A 26,242-nucleotide genomic window follows, 5' to 3' on the forward strand; every position below is an offset into this window, starting at 1 on the left:
TGTTATTTCCTTTCTTCTACTAACTTTGGGCTTTATTTGTTCTTCTTTTAACAGTTTTGGCTTCATCTTCAAGTGGTGAGAATTGGCTAAAGGTTTTTAAGGATGGGAGTTTGAAGAATAACATTCAATTAGCATTTACAAGGATTACTTGGCATTTATGAAGGGTGGTTTGGAGGGGCATAATTTAAGACCGAATAGTTAGCACAGTGGAGAAATAATCCAGAAGTGCTTAGGACCTAGCAACTGACAAAAGGGGTGAAAAGAGTGGAAGCGCCTGAGACGTCTGTGGCATAATTAGCACAATTGGGGTTTGTGGTTGCATGTGGCAGAGATGGGAGGATGGCTGGGAACACAGGAAGACCTCCAGGTTTCAGGTATGGGTATTGAGAAAGGGGTCCCAGGAGAAGGGCCAGTTTGGGGAAGGAGATGTTGAATTCAGTTCAAATTGAATCTGAAGTGTTTGCTGGATAGATGAGTAGAAAGGATAAGCTGGTTTGGTAGTTAATGTAGGGTCTGAGGTTGAAGAGAGAGAAATAAGGGTTGGAGTATAGTTGTTAGTTAAAATATTACCATGTCCTTACCTTTTATATTCCTGTTCAGAAGACAAACTTACGTATTGACTCACTTAGATAATTTCATACTTAGTTGTGATGAATAATAAATTTTATAACTACCTTACAGTTCTTTGGGCTTCCACAGTGTGTACAAATCGGCAATTTCTTGACTATAATCAATTAAGTTCTCAGTTCATTGACTACCTGAATTATGGAGTGTGATACCATAAAAAAAATCCAAACACACACAAAGAATATGTAACATTACTCTTGAAAAGGCAGCTTCTGTTGGGAAACAGACATTCCCTTCTATTTTACCACATGATACAAGGAACAAAAACAAAGTGAGAGATTTTTTTTTTTTCAGTTGAAAGTATGCCTGTATTAAGGAAAATTAGTAAATATAAAAGAGCAACCATCTCCTAAATAAAGGGAAAATATCCTTTTTTTGTTTGAATTTTTGAATATATTATGTGTCAGATTTGAATGCATTTTTAGCTTTAAGCACTGTTTCTGATTGCAGATATAGTAAAGGACTTCGCTGATAATTCTTATGTCATTCTGTTTGAATTTATGCTCTTCTGGCTAAAATGGTAAGATTAAGTTTTTGATGTGTGGATGCTTAGATATTTTTATAGTTATTCATGAAAGAAATGTAGTGAGGTGAGACTCTCTTGCTGGAACAGATGCTTTGTGGGCTATTTTAGTAGTTTCTTAATGTATACTTTGATTAGTTTTCATCTTGGTATGGGACAAAACCATAAGGTTTATTTCTCACATCATTTTCCAATGTGAAGATGGTTTCACAAGTGTATGTGGATAAGAAAGTATATCTGATGTTTGTTTACATGTGTTGGGTTGGGGAAGGGAATGAAAAGATTCTCCCCGAGGGTTGCCATAGTTCAGAGAAATAGGAGAATAACAAATGTTTCATATCAACAACTACTTTTTATTATTCTTTGAGCAACATAAACCTCATTTGGTCTACTTTTAGATTTATAGTAGGTAATTTAGCATGGATATTCTTGTGTAGATATTTGTTCCTAACAGTATTTATTGTTCAGTATGTGGTGATTTTTGAAAACCTAAATGAAATTTGCATTGTCTTTTGTATGTTTACAATGTATGTGTTCAATACTAGGGAAAAGGTGGTATAGATAGTGTGTAAAAGAAGTAAGGAAAGATAGTGTCCGATCTCGGAAGCCGACTGAAGTTGTCTGCAATAATTAGTGATGGCTGTATAATTTTCAAACAGGCTTGGGCAAGTCTTCATAGGCTGGGAAAGAAGAGTTGATTTTGAATGAACGAGCTCAAATAATCTAAGCAGTACATGATCTTTGCCACACTTACAGTTGAATAAAACAAATATAACTTGTTTAATCCAAACATTGTGGCAGGTTTTCTTAGAGAAAACTGTATTCATATGTATGGAGAATTTCCTTCCTGTTGCTTCCAAGGAAATGAAAACACGTCATGGGTGCCCTGATTATGCTGATAGGCTAGCAGGTGTTTACTCAGAGTCGAAGTTAGTTTTAGAGACTCTATGCTATAGATTAGTAACTATTGCTTCTCTTCCTCATGCCCCTTCTGGTAGCAGAGCTTGCTCTCCTGCTGGGTTAGAAGGCCTGTGACTTGGGGCTGGCACTTCATAGAGTCCACTCATCTGGCCCAAGGATTCGACCCCAGCAATGCCAGTCAGAGCCCTTCTTGTTCCACCGTGGTGGTTAAGCAGGTCGGCGGGGGGCGGGCGGTGAGGCGTGAGGTCAGTCGTGTGCAGGGAGCCTGGTAGTCAGGATAGGTTCACTTACAATGTAGTAGTAAGTGCCCTGAAAATCTCAATGGTTTAGTATAACAGTCCTGGGTTTCTTGTCACACAAGGTTTGCCATTGGACCAGGGGACAGCTTCATACCTTTTGGGGTTTTGTTTTGTTTTGTTTTTGGCTTAGCTACTTATGAGTTGGGATTATTTCTCTTGCAGTTGAAAGGGTTGAGCAACAAACATTGGGATTTTATTCAGTGGAAAGGACACCATTTCAGGAGAGAGTTACAAGCAGAGCCAAGGGTTAAAAACAATATTAGGACTGACTTCAGCACTGGCTTGGGCCCTCAGCTGCTTCCATTAGAAGACTCCTGAGTGAAAGCTTGAAGTTGGACTGGCAGAACTCCTTAAGCCAAATAGGAGTTTAAGGGCAGGGACTTAAACCAGAAAAAGGTTTTCTGACTCCTCGTGCTGCCCTCTTTCTTTGCTTCACTCTCTCTCTCTCACAATAAAGGTTAAATAGTTTTGAGGGCAACTTACTTGTAAAGCACTTAAGAAAAGGAAGGTGTGTGTGAGGTTAGTGCACACAGGAGCAGTGCCTACAAGTAGGCACTGTATTTAAAATCCTGTGAGTTGGGGTGCCTTGGTGTCTCAGTCGGTAAGTCTCCGACTCTTAATTTCAGCCCCCGTCCATGACCTCAGGGTTGTGAGATCGAGCCCTGTGTTGGGCTCTGTGCTCAGCGGGGAGTCTGTTTCAGGTTCTCTCCCTCTCCCTCTGCCCTCCCTTCCCCCACTTGTGCGGGCTCTCTCTTTCTCAAATAAATACAATCTTTTAAAAAATTCCGTGAGTTATCATTTCTGGCAGAAATCAATACTTGAATTAAAATCACTCTTCACAGAATAGTAGAGCAAATCTTTGGCAGGACAGGCATTTTGGCATTATCTCCTAATGCTCGCAGAAGAAATGCTAGGGTGACCCCTCTCTGTGCTCTGTAAATTCAGCTGACACCAGAGACTCTGGAACTCAGGTGGAGATAACGTCACATACATAAAACTCTCTTCACACTTCATCTGCCCGGCCTCAGTCTTTGGGACGTTTTCTGAGGCAGCATTTGAATCATTACATTACAGCTTTGTCAGCCACACTCAGTCAAGGACTGGGAAGTGTAGTATAGCCCCTTCCAGGGAGGAGAAACTGCTCTTTGTGATGATCAGTGTCCTATTGTCAGTAGGTTTCCAGAAGTTAACTTTTTCTCCATCTAAGTGGGAAAAATATTTTGAAAAAAAATTATTTTGCTATTTCTAAGTTGTGAAGCAAGAAGACAGATAAAATGTGAATATACTTTTGACAAAGTAACAACAGAACAAACATACTTCCTATTGGAATATAAAGAGCTCTACATTGATCCTATTAAATTCCGATATCATGCCGATCTCCTGGGTTCCCAGCACCCAGAGGACTGTTACAGCAAAAATGTCCCTAACAGTCTCAAACGGCCTGTCTTCCTTGGCCCCAGATCCTGCAGTCTCCACATCCAGCTGCATCATGCCATACCGTGGATGCTCCTCCCCAGACCTGACTTACCGTTCCATCTCTGCCCACCTTTGCCCATTCCTTTCCTTTTGCCTACCCTCAGCTTTTCTCCCATTTGCTGAACCTGGTGCACTTATTCCTCCAAGAAATGCTCTTCCATTCCCACTGTAGTCAATAGTGATGTGATATTTCTGGCTTTTGAGGTAAGATTGCATTTCCCTGCTCCTGTCAAACTTATGATCATGTGAGTTGCTCTGACCAATAAAGTGTGGAAGGAGGTGAGGTGTGCTGCTTAACAGTGGAAGTCTTTTTTTTTTTTTTTAAGATTTTATTTATTTGACAGAGAGAGAGAGAGATCACGAGCAGGAGAGGCAGAGGGAGAGGGAGAAGAAGACTCCCTGCTGAGCAGAGAGCCCGATGTGAGGCTTGATCCCTGGACCCTGGGATCATGACCTGAGCCAAAGGCAGATGCTTAACCGATTAAGCCACCCAGGCGCCCCAACAGTGGAAGTCTTTAAGAGCCACAGTTTCCCATGTTTCCTTCCCCAGGTGGGGTAGGCAGTGATGTTCCAGATGAGATTGTATTTTGAGTTCCTGAGTGAGAACAAAGTAGAGGTAAATCACCAGAACTTAAGTGGGCAAGTATAGTGAGTGCAAATAAATCATTGGCGTTTTTGTTTTTGTTTTTTTAAAGATTTTATTTATTTATTTGACAGAGAGAGAGCAGGAGAGCACAGGCCTGGGGCGGGGGAGTGGCAGAGCGAGAGGGAGAAGCAGGCTCCCCGCTGAGCAGGGAGCCCAACGCGGGGCTCGATCCCAGGACCCTGAGATCATGACCTGAGCCTAAGGCAGTTACCCAACCAACTGAGCCACCCAGGTGCCCTCCTTGGTGTTTTAAGTTACTAAGATTCTGGGATAGTTTCTTACTTCTACAAAACTTAGCCCTTACAGGCTGATGCTTGCCCTTATAATGAGTTTCTTTTTCCTCATTGATACTGTAACTATTGACAGCATTTTTAAGACTATACTGTGTTCCAGGCTGTGTGGAAGGTGCTGTATTTGTGTCATCTTGTTAAAAATTTTTAGTAGCCCTATACAAAGTTCTTTTCATCACTGTTGCACTTTTAGGGAAACTGAGGCTTGGAGATGTCATAGTTTATTCAAGGTCATGCTGTGTAACTCCAAATCCTGTACCCGTAATGGCCTTGCTCTCCCTGACTCACTTAGCTGCACTGTCCAGCAAATATCTATGAGCTCCTGATGTGTGCCCAGCTCTGTACTAGGTCTGAGGATCAAAGCATGAATCAGAAATAGTCCCTATCCACAAGATTAGGATTTTACAGAGAAAAGGAGAAATGTAAGCAAGTGAGTACAATGAAATGTTAATAAAAGTGATGCAGCACAGTGGGTGCTGGAAATATTTGGAATCAAAATCTCTCTTTTTTACTGTAAGGTTTTGGACAAGTTCTCACTCCCCTGCCCTCCCAGCTAACCCTTCTGACTTCTATTTTGTCATTCCTAAAATGGGAGAAGTTTCAATATTTTATAAGCTATAAAATGCAGAAGCCTACCTACCTCAAAATAGCATTAGCATGGAATGCACAAAGCCTTCTAAGTTCCTGGCCCTCAGCAGTGTGCAATACATGGTAGTTCCCACTTGATTTTATTGGTTCAGTGGGAGATTTAGGGAGAGCACAAAAGGAAGGAGCATTCCATTTGAGGGAAAATGAGCAGAGAGTTTGATGGAGGAGGTGATGCTTGGCTTGAGTTCTTAAGCAGAGGTCATTTTACTCTCACCAAGGGTAGGAAAGGGAAGTACATCCCAGACTAAGGGAAATAGCATGAACAAAATTATGGAAGATTTAGGGAACTGCAAGAAGTTTATTATTAGAAAAATATGGAGCACAATGGGGGAAATGGTGGGAGATGAGGTTTTGGCAGGTGTCCTGGGCAGACTAAGTTGAGTGAACTCTATTGCATAGGCTGTAAGGAACCACTGGAAGGGTTAAGTCTGTGCTGTGGCTTGCTTGCTTGCTTCCTCCTTTTAGTGTGGGTTCTAGAAGTCAAAGGTGGAGTTGAGGGGGTGACAGATGAAGGAAAGGAAGCCAGTTAGTGGACTGCTGTAGAGAGAGAAATGATGAAGGCAGAGGGGATGGGATGGAGAGAATAGACAGAAGCAATGCTAAGGAATTAAAATTGATAAAGATGTGTTTGTTTATAAAATTTCAGAAGTGAGGGAAAGGAGGAGCCCAGGAGAGCTACCAAGTTTTGGATTTGGTGAACTTGAGTGAGAAGTTTGTACTAAAGATGAGGAATGCAGAAAAGGGCTGTTTTCTGAGTGCTTTTTAACTGTTAAATTTTTTGTGTGTCGGGATTATTCACTTAGAAAATTCAATGATGTGAACAGTGTCCAAAGTAAAAGGGGAAATCCCACTCCCCTACGTGACCTGGTAGTTTTTCCCCTGCATGTTTTCAACCACATGCGTGTGTAATGATCACCTCAAACAGAAATAGTACCTTTTGCAACATTCTTTTGTCATTTAATAACCTAGGATGAGCAGCTTTCCAGCTTGTTCCACTTAAGTGCACAGAGATGGATCTCCTTCATTCATTAGTGTAAAAAGGTAAGTAGTATGCTATTCCATTAGGATGTTCCATTTATTTCTTTATGTTTGCACTTGCAAGTAATGCTACAAAGGACACTCTGTGTATCCATCTTTGCACGCTTTGACAGTACGGAAACAATTTTTTTAGAAGGTAAGTTCAGTTTTGTAATGCAGCGTCTGGGGTAGCCAGGTAATGGGCATTCAGGTGCATATGTCAACTAGTCAGTTGGGTCAGAAGGGGCTGATATTTAGAAGAGAGAGCTGACCTGCTGTCAAGTACGTGTAAGATGTCAAAGTGTCAATAGTGCTTGAAGCTACAGATAATGATTTACTTATTGAAACTAGTTATTTGGTGCCTATTATTTATCATGTACTGTGTTATCTTTGGGATATAATGGCCACTATCCTCACTGAGCTTTACTGCAGAGTGAGGAAGAAGGCAATTACATGAATAGTTACTTGGTAAATTTACTGTTAAAAATTGTGATAAAGGCTACAAAAGAGAAGAACTGGGTGCTAGGAGGGAACCTAATTTTTAAATTCAGTGGTAGGGCAAAGCCTCCCTGTTTGTCACACATTCTTCTTTGCTAATCCTAAATACTATTTTCTTTACGTACATGTCTTGACTGTTGTACTTCCCATGTATCCCAGAAGGAACCAGCTCTGTAAGAATTGGCTTAAACAAGTAGAAGTTTTTCCAGTTTGGATGGTAATTGGTGTGGTTTTATTGCCTGCTTCATCTAATTGGGGGATAGTGTTCCATTGTTTGCTTATACAACTTTTTATTTATTCATTTCCCAGTGGATAAACATTCAGGTAAAAGCTGCTTTACAGACAACATGGGATTTGCCTCTTTCACTACATTTCTAGTACTGCTTCTGTTTCCAGTTGTCAGTGAGCCAAAGGCTGCCACCAAGTCGCTCCCTGGAGGAGCACCCCTCCCATCCCAGCAGGTGTACTGTCCCTCCCTGACCTTCAGCAAATGCCTATCATCTGAACAGTGTGGGAGGGGCTTAGAATCCTAATGCCTTAAGAGGGAACGCTGTATCTGAGGACTGAGCACTTACAGGAGGATTCCCCTTTCTTACTCAAAAGGCTTCCCATTTACGGGTACTTACTGTTTTGACTAGAATCCTTTCAGCTACAACATGGGGTGTTAGAACTGTCATTTTTGCTACTTAATTTTTACTTCTCTGATTTTATGTTTTGATTGTTTCTTGGTAACAACGCAGGTTACAGTTGCCTTGGCCCTTATGTCACTTAAGTACAATACTAGTTTATAATAAGTATCAGTGAGTTTTTAAGGAGTCGTCACAGGCTGTAAGCCCATAAACCTTTTGGTACATGTATTTTTCCTCAACATGGCTGCACAGCAGGATCCTGTGGGAGAGCTTTGATTGCTGTCCCAGACTTATTCATGCAGACTCGTCAGACAATACATTTTAAAAAAGATGCTCATGGGTTACCAAAGGTGTTTCAAGATATATCTAAAAAGGAGGCATGTCATATTACATAATTATTTTATTCTTCTTAACATGAAACTTGTTTTTTAGTTATCTCCCTTCTGAAAGTTAATTTTGTTTTCATATTGGAAGAAAAACAACTTCTGATATCACATAAATAAATATAATACAGACTAGCTTAGACTTTAGCCATCTATCTTTCAGTGCGAGCCTTGCATTGTATAAAGCACAATTTAGGAGCACTGGAGTTTTGTGAGGTTGAACTTTATAAGGATGTCTTCTTTATGAAAAAGGACACAAAAATATCTCACTTTTGCAAATATCACCAAAACTCCTCACTCAGGTCTTTCTCAGGACCTTGGAAGGGGCCTGTGCAAGTGCTAGGCCTTGAAACTTTGCTTCCTGGTAGATCTTCCCCTACTCCAAAATACTGTTCCCAGTTACTTTCCACAGTGACCAAATTGCCTGTTTGGAAGGACACTCCAGTGGTACATATATTAATTAGTCACAGAGGCCCAGTTGTCCTGGGACAAGTCCTGTGGTTGGCAGCTGAATCTCTGAGTGTTTGGTTGAGAAAGAGTGTGACAGGGGTTGCAGTGATGGGTGGGTCCGGGACTGGCTGAATGTCTGTGTCATCACTGCCTGATGCCTTAGCTGGAGTTGCTTTCTTGATTTATTTTCCTGTCTCTGTAAAAGCTTATGGAGACTACTGGGGCCAGGCAAGTCATGCAGAGAGGAAAGGCTGCAAGGGAAGTACAGACTGATCTCATCAACCTGCTTTGCTCAGTATATCCTGATCTTAGTGTCTTCTTCAAAAAATATTGATTGTAGGGACGCCTGGGTGGCTCAGTCGTTAAGCGTCTGCCTTCAGCTCAGGTCATGATCCCAGGGTCCTGGGATCGAGTCCCACATCGGGCTCCCTGCTCAGTGGGGAGCCTGCTTCTCCCTCTCCCTCTGCTGCTCCCCCCACTTGTGCTCTCTCTCTCTCTGACAAATAAATAAATAAAAATCTTTAAAAAAAAAAAATATTGATTGTAAAAGCGATTTTCTCCTTCATTTTCGGACATCTACCACATAATTATTGCACCCAGGATAAAGGTGGATTCCATACTGCAGTCCTAGGTAAGGCTCTTCAGTATAGAACTCTTCATATTTACAGAGACTTTGAAAAGAGACAGTATAATCAGAAAGTAGTATTAATAAATTAGGCAGGCATGAGAGATGTACTGGTCATGCATGGGAGGGCAAATAAAAACATCAGAGAACAGCTAGCCTGACTGATGTAAATTCTCTGAAGGACTAAGAAGTTGTCTATTAGCAAGTTCTTAGTGTAAAAATGTCAGGGAATGGGGCATCTAGAGACGAGGAAATCTTAAAAGTAATTACTCTTCTGAAATGAATTTGAAGGAGAGGGCAACTGGATCTTAAAAAGTATTGGAGTCTACCAGTTTTTTAAGAGAGATTTTATTTATTTATTTGACAGAGGGAGAGCACAAGCAGGGGGAGCAGCAGAGGGAGAAGCAGGCTCCCCGCTGAGCAGAGAGCTGGACATGGGGCTCGACATGGGGCTCGATCCCAGGACCCTGGGATCATGACCTGAGCCAAAGGCAGAGGCTTAACCGACTGAGCCACCCAGGCGCCCCTGGAGTCTACCAATTTTTGTGCATTGGCTTCCTCCTTTCCATCTCCTAGGGCAGTTGTAAGCATTACATATTATAATGCCAACTGACATAAAACACTGCATAGCACATAGCAAACACTCAGTAAAGTTAGCAAATTATGTGTAATACAGAACTGTTTGCAAAACAAAATGTTAATGCTATTGCATTTGAGTAGCTAGAGGAAGAAATATGAAATCATACTTTACTTAACTATAAATCTTTGAACACTAGATTTGGCTAATACTGCTTTCTGTATCAGGTTTGTTTAAAGAATTAATTCCTTATTTGTGAGGCAAGAGCGGAGGGAATAGACTAGGAGCAATATTTGAAGTACCAATGTGTGATTATGCGTGATACAATCCTGTCAGAGTGGTTGCAGGCAGTTTAGTGGGCCCTGTGGGTACCTCTGTGGGCACGTACTTCTTCTGTGTCCTTGATTAAGTGGTCTCGGGACCTTCACTGAGTATGTGTTGTATGAGTGAAAGGTGTGATGAGGAAGTACATGGATGTAAGTCTGCCAGTGGGAAGCTCAGTGGGATCCAGAGAGAAAGGTAGGGTGTGGAAGTGAAGAGCAGGGAGGCTGGCAGGAGCTCTGATTTTATAACACTGAGCCCAGCAAGAAATATTTGCTATGCTGTCAACTGAAGGACACATTAGGACATCCACACACACACACACACACACACACACACACACACACACACAGAGACACACACAATTTAGTTTCTTAAATAGAAGCAAAGACCCTCAAAAAACAACCCACTTTCTCATCGGATTAAGTTTTACCCTGATCTTCAAACCTCACCTTACAGAGAACTCATTCACTGCCATTTTCAGAGACAATCGTGCTTTAGAACTGTGCACTGGCTGGCTGCTCTCTCTCGACGAAGTGGTTAGTGTGTTGGGAAGGCTGCAGGCCCTCTTGGCAGCGTGTCCCCACGTCGCGCTGAAAACCCAGGAGTCTTCCCTGGAGTCCCCGAGGAGTGAAGGTGACGGACTGTCAGGTGTCGAATTCTCATTTGGGTGGGGAGTGTTGATTGAGCGAGATGAAAGCCTCTGGCTGGGCAGGGGCGGGTGAGGCGTGCTGAGGCTAAGACTCCATGGGACTGTGATGTCAGCGCGCCAAAGGGAACGGGCTTGTACTCAGCCTCCGGCAGTTGGAATCTGTTGGAAGGCGGTTGGTCCATCCTTGGCCTATGAGATCGGACGGTGGAAGACCCCACTGGTGTCAGCTTTGACTCCAGGTACACAGGGAGTCATTTAAGGGCTTGTGCAAGTCTCTGCTCCCAGGACAGTCCGCATGCCTGATGCCGACCCTAGGAGTCTGGCTGCCGAAGAGGCCGGGGAGGCCGGCTTAGAGGCTCCGAGCTGGTGGCCTGAGAAGCATTCCTGCTCCTGCCTTCGAGCCGTGGCAGCTAGTGGCTGACTGTGGTATGGCAAGATTATATGGTGAGGAGGGGGCTTGTTCAGATGAATGCTTTTCAGTACTTACTGTGTACCAGGTGTTGTGCTAAGCCTGGTGAAACACTCGGGGGCTCAGTAGCTCTTTGATGATACCACAATGAAACAGAGACGCACCTAGTATCTTCCTAACTCATGTGGGTTAAATGATGGAGGCAGTGACTTTAAAAGGTTTCCTCTGACTTTTCATGATTGCAAGAGGTCATGAGAAGGACCGATGGGAACAAAACCAGAACTGATTGTAAGGCAGCTCCGTCTGACAGCCGCACAGGGAGGGTAGTACTGGAGAAGGCGGACTGCAGGGGCGCCGTGCGTTTGTGCAGCAGAGAACCGTTCAGCCCAGTCGCGAGGGAGGGAGGTGGACGGAGCGAGGGCTGCACACAGAGGTCCGGCTGCCCTCTGAAGGAGAGGGCTGTGGTGCAGCTCGGGCTGCTCCTGTGTGTGTGCCTGGTCTCGCGTGCCTTTGCGTCCAGCAGAGCACCTGTTATGTGTCAGGATCCCTGGCAGTCACAGTAGGGGAGGGTCGGCATACAATTCATCATAATCGTATCCTTTAAAATTCATCCCTGACTGTCCTGTAATACAGCAGTTCTGAAATGACCCAAGGGAAGAAGACATTAGACTATGTTAGGCTGGCTGGGGTAGAGCTGAGGCTGATCTGGAAGTTCTGTAGGGGAAGGCTTGTGTCTCCCCCCGAAGGGTTTGGAGAGGCACACCTGGGTGGGTGGGTGGGGGAGCAGACAGGAGGAAAGGATTGCAGAAGGACGTCTGGAGATCTCTTCCAGACAGGAGAGAGGATGCACTGAGGCAAAGGTAGTCATGATGGATTTGTCTTTAAGGTCCATAGCCACGCTCCTAGGTGGTAGCAAAAGCAAGTTTCTCACCCCTCGTCCAGGATTCGTAGTTTAGAGTTTTCCTAGTTTATTTGAAAAAAGTATAGAGATTATGGAACTTTTTTTCTTTGAAATGGATTTGTGATTCTACTTATTGTATGAGCTTAACAGAAAATAGAAGAACCCAAGAAACCATTTATTGAACAATTATCACGTTCTAGACAGGATATTAAGAATTTTACATCCATTATCTTTATTAATCTTTACAATAATCCTTATAAGATTGCTACTCTTTTTTTTAAAGACTTTTATTTTATTTTATTTTATTTTATTTGAGAGACAGAGAGCATGAACAGGGGGGAGGAACAGAGAGAGAGGGAGAAGCAGACTCCCTGCTGAGTGGGAATCCCAGGACGTTGGGATCATGACCTGAGCCGAAGAAACGCTTAACCGACTGAGCCACCCAGGCGCCCCAGATTGCTACTCTATAACCACCATTTTACAGATCTGAACCTTAGGATGAGTCCATTGCCCAGGGTCACACAGTAGGGTCATACCATTTGTACCCTGATTACACATCAGGGGAAGAATTTCCTTTTTCATGGTATGGAACAACTTCTGAACAAGTGTTTTAAGTTTGGAAAATTTTAAGTACAGTTTTGCTAAAAAGTATTTTGTCATTTGTTTTTCCTGTTTGATAAGATACTTTGATAATAAGTTGCCAATATGTTTGCCTGTAACTTTTTTTTTTTTTTAAGATTTTATTTATTTATTTGACAGAGAGAGAGAGACACAGTGAGAGAGGGAACACAAGCAGGGGGAGTGGGAGAGGGGGAAGCAGGATCCCCGCTGAGCAGGGAGCCCGATGCGGGGCTTGATCCCAGGACCCTGGATCATGACCTGAGCCGAAGGCAGACACTTAACGACTGAGCCACCCAGGCGCCCTCATTTGCCTGAAACTCTTAAAAGTTATATTTTTAAAATCTCTTTGATATTGCTAGTCTTATGGGGCGATCTCTCTCCAAAATGTGGAAATAAGAACAGAAATTCAATATGAGTAGTAAAGTTTGCTTCCAAAATTGCACAAAACTAAATTTTACCATTCTCAGATGCAATTACAGATTTGCCAAAATATATATTGGTATTTTAGATATAACCAGTGAATTGACAGGTTTGGGGGTTTTTCCTCAAGAAACTATAAGTGGCAAACGTCTTTTTAAATTAGACATGTCAGTGGTTTGTTGGTCTGACTCATGGCCTCCAATGAATGATGGCATCAAAGTTTTGGCCAAGTGTCTTTGCAGAGTTTGGGAGAACAGAGGATCAGGCTGGGCTTGCCAGGCTCCTACAGTCAAAAGAATCTGGGTTTTTAGAATCAGACGGACTTGGTTCAAATTTCAGCTTTGCCAATCACAAGATACTGGATTGATTTTGAGGAAGTTGTCTAACTTCTCTGAATTTCAGTTTCTTCACCCATAGATTGGACATAATCCTAACTTCATGATCTGGATCTTGTTTACCACTCCAGCCTTATCTCCTGCCATCTTTATATGCTACTTCTCTTTCAGTATATGGCTCTCCAGCTTAGCACAGATTTTCACTGTATCACATGATGTCAGTTCTATTTTTAGTGATGCTAAATTGCTCATTAGGTTCAGTTGGTGTCCGCCAGATGTCTCCACCGTAAAGGTATCTTTTCTCCTTTGTAATAAATAATCTGTAGGATGATACTTTGAGATGGTGTGAATATCATATTTCTCAACACCCAGTTATTCAACTGGTTTTAGCATTCATTGATTATCTTTGCTTGAATTATTACTTTGAGGTTTACAGAATGATGTTTTTTTTGAAAAACTGTACTCTTCTTTCCTCATTTAAGTTTTGAATTATCCTATAAAGAAGAGCTCCCTGCCTCCACTCCTTGTTAGGATATCAATATGGACTCATGAATTCCTTTTACATTCAATGTATAATAACAAATTATCATATTTATCCTCTTTCCTTTTATATTTAATGTGTTACAATCCATTGTTGTACACATTATTTCTGATCCTCAAACTGCCCTAGATTTGGCCAGTATGAATCCTTTCAAATCCTTTCCTTAGTCCATTTCACATATCTCCCATTAGTCTTAGGTATTTCTTGCCCTTCTAACACACATTTTTCCATATTTACTTTATGCTTTCCTATCTCAGACTGGGAATCAGCCATTTCTCCGAGGAGCCCTGGTCCTATTTAATGATAGTGGTATCTGGTATCCAAGACTTGGCACTAGGTGTGCAACTTGGGTGTTATTTCTTTGAGGGGTTTTTAGTGTATTAGCTAAAAATATATATATTTACATGATAAGTTTAACAATGTTATCTCCAATTGAAATCCAATACCATAGGGTTCTTTGTTACCAGGAATTGAAAAAAAAAATTATATCAAGTAATCAGTGTAGAAAGCAATTAATAGAAAGCGTATGTATTATAGGCTAGTATAATTTGGTAAGAATCTCATCTTAACTACAAGTATTACTGGTGATTTAGCTCACTTAGAATAATTTGTTTTGTGAGCTACGATAGCACAAGAAATCTTTTTTTTTTTAAGATTTATTTATTTGAAAGAGAGAGAGAACACAAGTGGAGGGGAGGGGCAGAGAGAGAGGGAGAAGCAGAATCCCCGCTGAGCAGGGAGCCTGACGCGGGGCTCGATCCCAGGACCCTGGGTCATGACCTGAGCCGAAGGCAGACACTTAACGACTGAGCCACCCAAGCTCCCCATGATAACACAAGAAATCTGAGGAAGGTTTTCATTGTGTCTGGAATTTTGACTTGATACTCTTTGCATCCTAAACTTACTCAAAATGACCTACATGACTCATAATATTAGTGTCCTTGTAAGATGAATAGTTTAGGAGTACATTTGCCATTTTAAAATTTCTTGAGTTATAATGAAAATCTATTAAAACATAAATATTTACTAATAAGGCTTTAAAGATACTGAATGTGACTAGTGTAATGTCTTAATATTAGCTGTAGATTTTGCTGATGCAACAGTCAATATGTGCATTGTTTGATTTTTATAAAAATTCTTATTGTGATACCTCATTTGTGCTGGTTTTTCTCACTTTAGAATATTGAATCATCAACTTTCCTAATTAGGGCGTTTTGAACTTTATCATATATATGTGAGGATTTCAATTAAGACCGATTATGCTATAATGATTTTTTTTTGTGTGCGATAGTAGCATTTTTGTCTCTTTGTATTTTAAAATAGGTATTTGAGATCTTTTTGTTATGAACACATAATATAGTCTTTTAAATAAAAAGCACTGATGAATGAATGAGCCAGCTTTGTGGATTAAGTTCCTTTCTTCTGGCAAATAGCATAAAACCCATTGAAAGCAATCTCGGGTAGGTTATATTCTTCATTGATGTCAGGCTACTTTATACTCAACAGCTACTTTTAACATTTTAAAGTATCTTTTGAAGAGCTGTTTAAGCTCTTCATTTGTGTGTCCCAAGTGTGAGGTGAACTTGACGTTGCTTTTTGGCCAAGATTGCAGAGCAGGGCCGGACCCGATGAGTAACGCTTGTGGTGGTTCAGATCTCTGGCAACCCATTCCATACAGCTGTGGTTCTTGTTATTGGAGACCCTGGGCTTTGAGTGAGAGACAGCAGCCAGTACTCACAGGTTTACTATAGTAGAGCAAAGCAAAACAAAAACAATAAACAAATAATTTCTACATTGACACTGAGTATAATTGCACCAATTTTATGTCAAGTATAAAACTTAAACCTCATTCCAAGTTCTGCCTTGAAAAAATAGCAAAGGCACGCTGAAAATACTTGTCAGGCAAAATGTATTCAGCTATTTCTTGGGCTTGGAAAGAAAAGCCCCCTTTGTGCTGGCTATTAAGATTTATAGACAAGAAGATTGCAGTGCAATTCCCTGTTTGACCATGCTAATTTATAAAGAATTATGCAGTCTTTCAGTTTTCCCCCCTTTTCACTCCACCCTCTGCTCCTCCTTCTCTTCCCAATAAAAATACCTCTTTTCTTGCTTTACTGCTTTTATAATCCAGACGACTAATACGATATAACGAGAAAGTATCTGGGCAAAGCAACTCTGTCTCATTTTCTAATTTATTTTGACTTAAACACTTTGTTAATTGAGGGGAAATAACTGTAAAAATCTATGATTTCATCATGGTTATTGTAATTGAGTTAAATGTCTATACTTTCTTAAAAAACAATGCTTTAAGGGGCGCCTGGGTGGCTCCGTTGTTAAGCGTCTGCCTTCGGCTCAGGTCATGATCCCAGGGTCCTGGGATCCAGCCCCACATCAGGCTCCCTGCTCTGCAGGAAGCCTGCTTCTCCCTCTCCTATTCCCCCTGCTTGTGTTTCCTCTCTCGCTGTGTCTCTCTCTGTCAAATAAATAAATAAAATCTTTAAAAAAAAAACAAAAAAACCCCACAATGCTTTAAGTCATATTGAGTGTCTGCACAAATATCCAAATCTTAAATGAAGGCGTTTTACTTCATATTATCTTGGAATATGTTTGACTTGATGGCAGGGGAATCAGCAAAATTATAAAGCTAACTTTATTTCCCTCACTCCCCAATAGTTTAATACCACCAAGACCTTTTTCTAATATTAAGCCAAGGTTGAGGGGATGGGGGAGATCTTTTCTCCTAGTGTCTATTATAATAACTTAGTTTGAAATATATAGACATATAGTTAAAAAAACAAACAAATGAAGCCATCTAGTTTTTACAGCAGTATTTAGCAACTTCATAAATTATCTTAAGAACAGAAGATACATTTCTGGTTGATAATATGAAAGATATATATAAAGGCTAATATTAGTTAAAATAGAATAGAGTCACTTAGTTTTATAGGAGTGGCAACAAAACCAAAATGTAAAGAAAGCCTTGTACTTGCAGTAATGAAACTCCGTTTTGGTTGCTGGATCTCTGAGACCTACACGGCTCTGACAGTTACCTGGCAGCATGTTTTCTGGGTGTTTCTGTGTGCGAAGACCTTTATGATGTGCTTCACTTCATTTAACCTCTGTCATTTGAACCGGAATTCTAAAGAGGCAGAATTAATCGTCCCTCCTTCCTGAAAGACATGTGAAAATTATGTCTTGTCTTAAAAACAAAGCAGCACTTTCGCAAAGTACTTATGCTTTAGTTCTTCTGTCATATGTATCAGTAAAGAGGAAAAGAAATAAATCATTCATATGTTAACTTTGGCGAAACCTCCAAATTACCTGAAACACTTGTTGATGGATTTAAAGTCAACTCATCCAAGGTCATACATGATAATCTGACAAACTGGGACCAGAAAGGCTTTTTGTGGAGGAAGCCTTTTACGGCTACATTAAATGTAGCATTCTATGCTGTCTACTATAAGATTGACCAAATCTTGTTAGTTGTTATTTCTAAGAAATACAAGAATTTCAGTAGATTTGTTAATGCTGTTTGTAAAAGCTTTAAGTAGCAGTCTGCATGTGTTTGAATCTTTTCTAACTCTGCTCTCAGGTGCTCTATGAAAATAAGGTCCCTTCCTGCCTGCCCTGATATACAGTCTTTTCCCTTCTAAGGTACTAGCCTGGAGTTTTCCTCACATTTGGCCCTCAATCAATATGGGTGGGCCTGGAATTTACTAACTGCTAGGTTTCCTCCAATTTTTACTTGATGAAACATGCAATGATTAAATTTTCCATCAGTTCTGCTAGTGTTAATAAAATGAAACAGTGAATTAAATGGGAAATTTCTTCATCTTCTTAGGGAATAAATGCTAAAAGTTTATAGCAAAAATAACTTATCCCTATAAGACCTGAGAGCCTAAGGAAATTCCTCATTTTGTTTTCCTTAAACTGCTGCTAAGGACAAGTGATTTAACTATTGAACTAAAATTTAAGAGCCGAGTGTTTGCTATGTTGAATTGTTCTAATTGGTTTCTTCCCATATATACTTTAAAACAATATGTACTCTTGTCTTTTTCTTTCCATTTTCCTGTGAAGCAAATTACTTGAGCAGATGTAGTGCTGTGTGCAATACTGTGACGGTGATAACATTTGGGGTCCACCGGAATAATCCAGGCTAAGCTCTTTCTCTCGAAATCTTTAATTTCATGTTTGCCACATAAAGTAATATTCACAGGTTCCAGGGATTAGACATGGCTATCTTTTGGGAGGTCATTTTTGGGCCTACCACAGTATTTGAATTTTTACCTATAAACTGTTGGAAGTAGTAAGGTTGAGAAGTAGTAGGAGAGTGGGAATTAGTATGGAATCTGAAGGCTCATTTGAAACATGGCTCAGTTACTTATTTGCTGTGTAAACTCTAGCAAGTTACGCTTTTAGTTTTCTTTTCCTCTTCTGTAAAATGTAGACATAATAGCGGATGTATCATAGGGTTATTTTGAAGATTAAATGATTTAATAGATGGAAAGTCATTAGAATAGTACCTGGTACACAGCAGGCACACAACCAATGTTGACGATTGTCACCACAAGCAGTTGGCTCAGAAGAGTTTTGCAAAAATGAAGCAGCTGTGAAGGTTGGTACTTGGTGGTGGATACATTTGCTATGCTTTGCTTGTATTCACCATAGTTCATTATTTGCTACATGAAGGAACAGTGGCAAGATACCTAGGAAAACACAGTTGTGTGTCTTTTGGTTGGGGGGAGGGGTTCTGGTGGGAATGGGACTTCTCAATGTATTCCTTTTTTAGACTGTTTTAATTTTTCAATGTATAACAGTCTGAAAAGATCAACAAAATAAAGGAAGTGCAAGAAATGAAAGTTCAGAGAGGATCATCTATACTTGACTATATAGCTAATAAAAATCCCCAAAGAATAAAATTTGGAGTTTTTTTGGTGTCTATTCCCATGATTCATGAATCCATGTTGTTTCCTTTGATATATATGGTGATTTTTGTTCTTGAGTTCAAGTTTTATATTCAGTATGCTTTCTCAACAACCTTTTGTTGAATTTCATTTTTATTTATTTATTTTTATTTATTTATTTATTTTTTTTTTTTTAAAGATTTTATTTATTTATTTGACAGAGAGAGACACAGTGAGAGAGGGAATGTAAGCAGAGGGAGTGGGAGAGGGAGAAGCAGGCTTCCCGCCGAGCAGGGAGCCCGATGTGGGACTCGATCCCAGGACCCCGGGATCATGACCTGAGCCGAAGGCAGACGCCTAACGACTGAGCCACCCAGGCGCCCCTTGAATTTCATTTTTAAACATAAGTAGATTTATTAAGACTTGACAGTTAGATCATTTGATAAGGACAAACTCACCTTAGAAAAATGTACTTAATTTGAAATACAGATCTTTAACTTATTAAACTGACAGAATTGTGAAGTATAATGATTTAAAACATAGGCTTCTGTGTACTTACGAAGCTCTCACCATATAGTTTTTATTTTTCCATTGGTTTTGTTTTTTTAACCTTGCATTAACTTTAAATGAATGCTTTTGCTGCAGTTCACTTACTTTTTATTGTATCGCGTTGTACTTCTAGATACCTTATTAAGATCAGTAATGACAACTCAAACAGCCTGCATGAAGAAATCTGTTTTTGGTGAACATATATATGCCTTAAATAATTGGCACCTTACTTTGTGTGGAGCTTTATGTTTTGAATACATTTTCCAGTTAGTTTTTTAAAATTTTACAACAGCCCCAGGGAGTAGGTGGGTTCGGCAAAGCTAACGTCTTTTATCCTTGTGTGTTATTGTTTATTTGCTTGTCTCCTCAGCTTGAGTAAGAGGCAAGGACAGCGTTTTTATCATCTCTAGATTTCTAGTACCTAGCATATTGTTGGTGCTCAAAAATAGTTGTTGAATGTACAAATAGATGTATAGTTGGGGGAAGGGATAAGAAAAATCACTAAAATTACCGTTAGTGATTTTTCTAGGCTTATGTGGCAAATAAATGAAATTGCCAGAACAAAATTCCTTGTCCTTGGACTTCTAGTCATTGCTCCTCTCAGAATGACTGATTGATTCCTTTTTTGTGTTTTAAATATGATATCAGCTTAGGGCTATTCAAACGCTTTGTGCCAAATGGAATAAATTAAGCCCAAGTAGGATTTAGCACTTTTGCTCATCAAAATAATCAAAGGAAAATTCTCAAAGCTTGAATGCCTTAGCAGCACATTATGAGAAATTCAGTTTTGTTTATTCTGTTTATCATAAATTTTAAGTGATATGCTCATTCCTCTCTGTCTTAGTCAGTTTTGGCTGCGGTAACAAATACCATAGGCTGGGCAGCCTGAACAACAGACGTGTCTGTCTCACTGTTCTGGAGGTGCAGGCTGCTTGGGTTCCGAGTGAGAGCCACCTTCCTCCATTCTCCTCCCCGGGCAGAGAGAAAGATAGTGTCCCCTGTCTCTTCTGGGGCACTGACCCTGTCATGGGGCCTCTGCCCTCATGACCTCCCAAAGGCCTCACCTCTAAGTACTGAAACGCTGGAGATTAGGACTTCAGCATATGAATTTTGGATAGTCCGTAGTACTACCCCTCTGTCAAAGTGGGGTGATAACTCAAATTAGTATTAAGTGGTCCAAGCTGTTCCTCTCCGTCGTAAGGCTTCAGTAGACAACCCCATGTTTCTGTTTTCACAAGTGCTAAGAGATACGGACGGTTAGAGCTGGACAGCTGACAGGCCTTTTCCCCCTGGTTTTCTTCCCTTACTGTCACCATAGTGGATCTAAAAAGGAAATTAATAATTTATTTTCATCATCTGTTTTTCTAACTTAGTAAACTTTGTAAAATTTAACACCTCCAAATTTGAACTTCGCATTTTCGTTCTCAGTAGGCGGTTACGCCATGCACGTAGCTTCCCGAGCTGGAAAACGGGCTCGCCTTCATTCTCATTCGCCAGGGACGGGCCGCCTTCAGTCAGTTGCGAAGTCTGGCGCTTCTCTCCCTTCTCCTTTTCGCCTCCTCACAGCTGTTCTAACACTCTGCTCTTGCGGTCTCTGACACTGCCACGAGCACCTGGAGGCGGGACCCTGGTGCGCTAACATCTCACCACCACCCGGCACAGCCAGGTGCACGAACATGGCTGACGTGTCAGCAGGTAGCGCTTTAAGGCAGAAGCAGGTGGAAATCAGTCGGAGACAGTGACTTCATATCGCGCACGTCAGGCCAGAGGCACAAGGGCGGGCACACCGGGCTGGAGAGAGCTGGGGTCTGAGGGTCGGAGCAGAGCCCGGGGGAGCGGAGACAAGGCTGTGCTTGCCACGGGTCACGGAGGCGCTTCCGTACCTCAAGCGTGTTTCACTTTGTTTTGAGACCGTGCGGAGCTGATTGTGCTGTAGTTTTAAATATAAATCTGAAACAGAGTACTGTCCATTGGCTAAAATGCACTTTGCTCCTGCCCTACAATACGGTCGTTTCACTGGGGTGCGGCATTTACAATAGAGAATCTTAATAAAGTTGGCGCTCCTCCTGGATCCTTGTGGGGAGGAGCAAGGAGTCCTCATTTAAAAACAACCTTGACAGCTCACGGTCCGGGGAAGAGGAGACGCGCGGCCGGCTTCCCGGGGGCCTGCGGCTCTCTGCACCGCCGCGACGCCGCCACTTCGGGGACCCCAGCGCTTAGTGCTACGTCCGGCGGAATGACCGCCCGCGCTCCACCCGCAGCTGGCGGCCCTCGGAGTGCAATCCCCATGCTTCCCGAAGCAGGTTCTCGTGCGCGCTGTCTGCAGCCAGGGTGAGCGGACAGAGGCCAGAAGAGGTGGGAGGAGGCGTGGCAGGGGCACGGAGCTGTGGCGGTTGCACCTTTAAATAGCCTTGCGGGTGGATTTGTTTCTTTAGCCCACCCTCTAGCTGAGGGTGCTGGACTCGAGGCGTCGTGCCCACTTCGGTTGGAGGAAGACGCCTCGGTGTCATCTCTTGGTCCCCTTCGGTGAGGTGCACGTCTGGGAGGACAGCTCGGCTGCACTTCCGGCGTGAGCGTGACGTCACCGGAAGTGCCTCGCAGCCCCCTCCGCGGCAGGGGAGCGAGGCGGCTGGCTGGCGCGGCGTGAAGGGCGCCCAGGTGGGGTCTGTGCAGGCCTAGCTGTGGGGGGCGGCCGGGCCAGCTGGCACGACCCCGCAGGGAGCGGGGCGAGGAGCCGGTGCGTGGGTCGATGACCGGCTCGGGGACACCCGCCCAGCCGGGCTCCCTGGTTGCTGGTGTCGCGAGGCCGTGCAGGAATGCCCTGAGGCACTCGCGCGTGGCGCGTGCGGTGCGACGGCCGGCCTCCCCGAGGGTCGGTGCGCGGCCCCAGGGGCCCCCCAGCCCAGAGGGCGGGGTTTGTTTCCCGGTCCCCAGCAGGGTGCTGTGGAGAGAAACTGACCTGGAGTCGGAAAGACCAGCGCAGGGAGGAGGCTGAGGGCCGCCTCCTAGGAGCGCGTCAGTTCGGGGTGCCCTGCGGCTGCAGTAAGGCGAACGCGTCCAGACCCGGAAGCCCGAAGGTGGGGCGGCTCCGGGCTGGATGAGGGGAGCGCCTGGTTGACACTCTGAAGGACGCCCGCGTCTGCTCTTCCCGCTCTGCTCTGCCCCTTGCTTCGCTCCCCCGGGGGCGAGGTAGGTGCTTCCGCGGGCGCCCGGTGCGCACACGGGCAGGAGAGCGGCGTTTCCTGTGCGGTGGCTCGCCGGGAGGCTGGCGGGGGCTGAGACTGCTGTCCTGACTGAGTGGTCCAGCAGGGTGTGTCCCGAAGTGGCCACGGCGACCTTCCCCGATGTGAAGACAGGCAGGTGCTGTCTCCCGGGGTCCCGACCAGAGGCAGCCACGGTGGGAAGGGGAGCGGCCGCAAGGACGCAGGAGCGCTGTGGAGGTCATCCGAGCGGGACTCAGCAGTTCGCAGGACCGGAGCGAGCACTGAGGGAGCGCGGACTGCAGGGTGGCTGCCATGTGGAGCCTGGACAGCTGGTGGAGGGACTGCTCTTAGAGATGGGTCCCCAAGAGCGACAAGATTCAAGAAGGGAGGGTGTCCATTATCTGATAGTTACTTCATTTTTTTTTGTTTTGTTTTTTTGTTTAGAAGCTAAAAGTATAGATATAGAAGTCACGCACAGAGATGTTACAGTTGAAGACATGGGGGTAGAGAAGACTTTGAAGGAAAAGAATGTAGAATGAGGATAGAAGAGAGGAAATCCAGCATTTTAACAGGTGAGTAGAGTCTCTAAGTCAGCAAAAGAAACTCGGAAGGGCCTTTTAGGTAGATAGCAAACTAGTACTTTGCAGCGCTAAGTGTTAATCTGCCAGTTTATCACAAAATTATCAATTGGCTGAAACTAGTTCCATTCATACCCTGAAATTTTTGGACATCAAGTCAACTCCCCACCGCATGGTTGGCAGGGTTTCATTGTGTTAAAAAGTTTGCAGCGTTAGTATCAGACGGGTTTTAACAGCTTGTAAAGGTTTCCATGAAGTTGTAGTTGGCTGTTTTTCATTTGACTTGTCTCAGGGCGATGGTTGGTCTGTTGAATGCTTTGTTTGCTTTAGGCAAGTGGATTGTAGGCTAACTGACCTCTGCTGTGTTACGTAGGAGAAAGTATCCAGAAAGCGAGGGGCGGGCTAGTAAGACCCGAAACTGCCGAGTCCAGGGAGATGAAGGCAGAGCTCATGACACTTAGCTGTCCAGGAAGGTTTAGCTTGTGTTTCCCAAAGCAGTTTCAGCGCCATGCTGGGGACTGCTGTCACAGTGTGGTGATGAAGGCTGAATCCGAGTGAAGGACACCGCAGTAAGCCCTGGACGGCCAGTCTGACGGTGGAAGAGGGAAACCTGGAATGTGTGACGAGTTTACCAGGCTTGCGGGAGGTTGTGTCGCCGTTGTTTCAGGATGGGGGCAGCCTGAGCATCTTAGAGGTCTGCGAGAAGGGGAGGAAGCGAGTTTGAAGACCTGAGAGTGCGAGGGGCATGTGGATCCCCTGACCTTCAGGCAGAGGTGGTGGAGGCGAGGGAGAACGAGGGACAGCATGGAAGTCGGGTAAAGGTTCCGGGAGATGTCGGAGAGGAGAAGTGAAGGAGCCTCTCAGGAAAGTAAAGGCCAAGCTTTGTGCCAGGGAGATGATGATACGTGTGGATGTCTGGTACAGGGAGTCGTCTAGGGAGACATCAAGGAATTGGCACAGCCACGCATTTTAGTCCAAACAGTTGGAAAGGCCTGTGGGAGGAATTGGATGATTGGGTTTACCTCGTGCAGGGATGAGCAAGGGGTTCTGTGGTGGTAGCTAAGGCATCATTGCAATAGTTGGCGAAGGTTTTCAAACTCGGTGGGGAGGCGGAAGTCAGTTCAGGTGGCTGAGAAGGCAGCTGAGCAGGGATGGATGTGTCCAGAGGGGCAGAGAGCAGACTCAGTGGGAATGAGAGGATAGGACGAGGTGTGTTAGTCCGCTGGGCTGGTGGGACTAAGTGCCCTAGACTGCGGGGCTGAAACAGCACATGTTCATTTCTCACAGTCCTGGCTGGAAGTCCAGGTCATCCTGGTACTGGCTGTTCCAGGTCCCGATGAGAGTTCTCGTCCTGGCTTGCAGATGGCCCTCCTCGTGCTGCGCTGCGTCCTCACATGGCATCTCCTCGCAGAAGGCCACTGATCCCACCATGAGGGCCCCACTCTCATGACCTAATCACCTCCCAAGAGCCCCCCATTTCCAAATAGCATGACATGGAGGGTTAGGGCTTCAGTGTGAATTTTGTGGGGGGGGGTTACCTTTCAGCCCATAGCAGAAGGTGTGGTCAGTGAGGGAATTTTTGTCCTGGAAGGAGAGACCAATTTTTCTTCATGGTTTATAACATTGTGACTTCCAACCTATACAGAGCAGTATCTGGGTGCAAATTAATTATATTTATTTTAATTTAACAGGCAAGCTTGAAGGAATAATAAACAGTAGGTTTAATGTAATTTTGTAAATCTGTTTTATTAGCTGTATAACCAGGCAGATGGTGTAATTTATGAAGTAAAGTACAGTATTTTGAGATAGCTGTAAATCAGGTATAAATGCATCATAATTTTTTTAATACAGAACTATTTAACATACAAGCTGAATCGAAACTAGTAAAAATGTTTGGTCTTGGATATTCAAAATACAAGTTTATTACATTGGCAAAATTTTTAATTAGCAAATATGATGCTTTAAATATTTAAAAATTAAGGTAATTTTTAAATCAACTGTTTTTAAAAATTAACTGTGGGTAGTTTTTATAAGGCAATTTTTCTCTTCAGGAATTTCTCAATCCTGGTTTGAGTGATGTGACTGTTTGAGCCCCACCTGGTCATTGCGTATACCTCTGCCCACCTTTCAGATCTTAGAGATCTGTTTTTAGAGATAAAACACTGATAAACACTTGAAAGCAGTTTTAATTTCATTCTCAGCCCCCAAACACATGTTTTAATGGAGCTCATGTAAGTGTTACATGTACATTTTCTAACAGATTGCTTTCTCTTTATTCTAAATGGAATATAATGGAATTACTCTTCTGGAGCTGTAACTGTGACATATATTTGCATAAGTAGAGGAAGTTGTCATATAGAGCTAGAGCACCTTTTTTTAAAAAAGTACTCACTTTCTTGGGGCGCCTTGGTGGCTCAATTGGTTAAGTGTCTGCCTTCTGCTCAGGTCATGATCCTGGGGTCCTGGGATCCAGCCCTGTTTCCGTCTCTCTGCTCAGCGGGGAGTCTGCTTCTCTGTCTCGTTCCCCCCCACCCCCGCTTGTGCTCTCTCTCTCTTAAATAAGTAAATAAATAAATAAAATCTTTTTATTTTATTATGTTATGTTAATCACCGCATTACATCATTAGTTTTTGATGTACAGTTCCATGATTCATTGTTTGCGTATAACACCCAGTGCTCCATTCAGTACGTGCTCTCTTTAATACCCATCACCAGGCTAACCCATCCCTCCACCCCCCTCCCCTCTAGAACCCTCAGTTTGTTTCTCAGAGTCCATCGTCTCTCATGGTTCATCCCCCCCCCTCCGATTTCCCCCCCTTCATTCTTCCCCTCCTGCTATGTACTTCTTCTTTTTTTTTTAACATATATTGTATTATTTGTTTCAGAGGTACAGATCTGTGATTCAACAGTTTTGCACAGTTCACAGCGCTCACCATAGCACACACCCTCCCCAGTGTAAATAAATAAAATCTTTAAAAAAATACTTTCTTTAAGGTTGAGTTTGAGGGCAAAAACTTTTATTATAATTAATGTAATATGTTGGACTGTTTGTTTTGTTAATAAGTGGCGCAAACCTGCTTAGCTCACAACTTTAGCCTACACCCTACCCTCACAATTACACACCTCCCTTCCTCTTAGGTTCACACAGCAGGGGTTGAAGTGCCAGACACTGTAGACTGATAAGATAAGAAGCACATGA

At 43.0% G+C, this 26,242-nt stretch overlaps 1 protein-coding gene across 6 annotated transcripts in view; it reads left to right on the forward strand.

Annotated features, from left to right (window-relative positions):
• Window positions 1-26,242, forward strand: part of PDE10A (phosphodiesterase 10A) — a 587,662-nt gene that overhangs the window by 327,898 nt on the left and 233,522 nt on the right. The window contains exon 1 of one of the 6 annotated variants that reach the window (XM_032407506.1): window positions 19,106-23,037. The exons of the other annotated variants lie outside the window; for them this stretch is intronic. Coding sequence (XP_032263397.1) covers window positions 23,001-23,037 — 37 coding nt within the window. The 5' untranslated portion in view covers window positions 19,106-23,000. Of the gene's footprint in view, window positions 1-19,105; window positions 23,038-26,242 lie in introns of those variants that run through there. 6 annotated transcript variants of the gene reach the window in all.

Source organism: Phoca vitulina, unplaced genomic scaffold (assembly GCF_004348235.1).
Source record: "Phoca vitulina isolate PV1807 unplaced genomic scaffold, GSC_HSeal_1.0 scaffold9, whole genome shotgun sequence".
Lineage (NCBI taxonomy): Eukaryota > Metazoa > Chordata > Mammalia > Carnivora > Phocidae > Phoca > Phoca vitulina.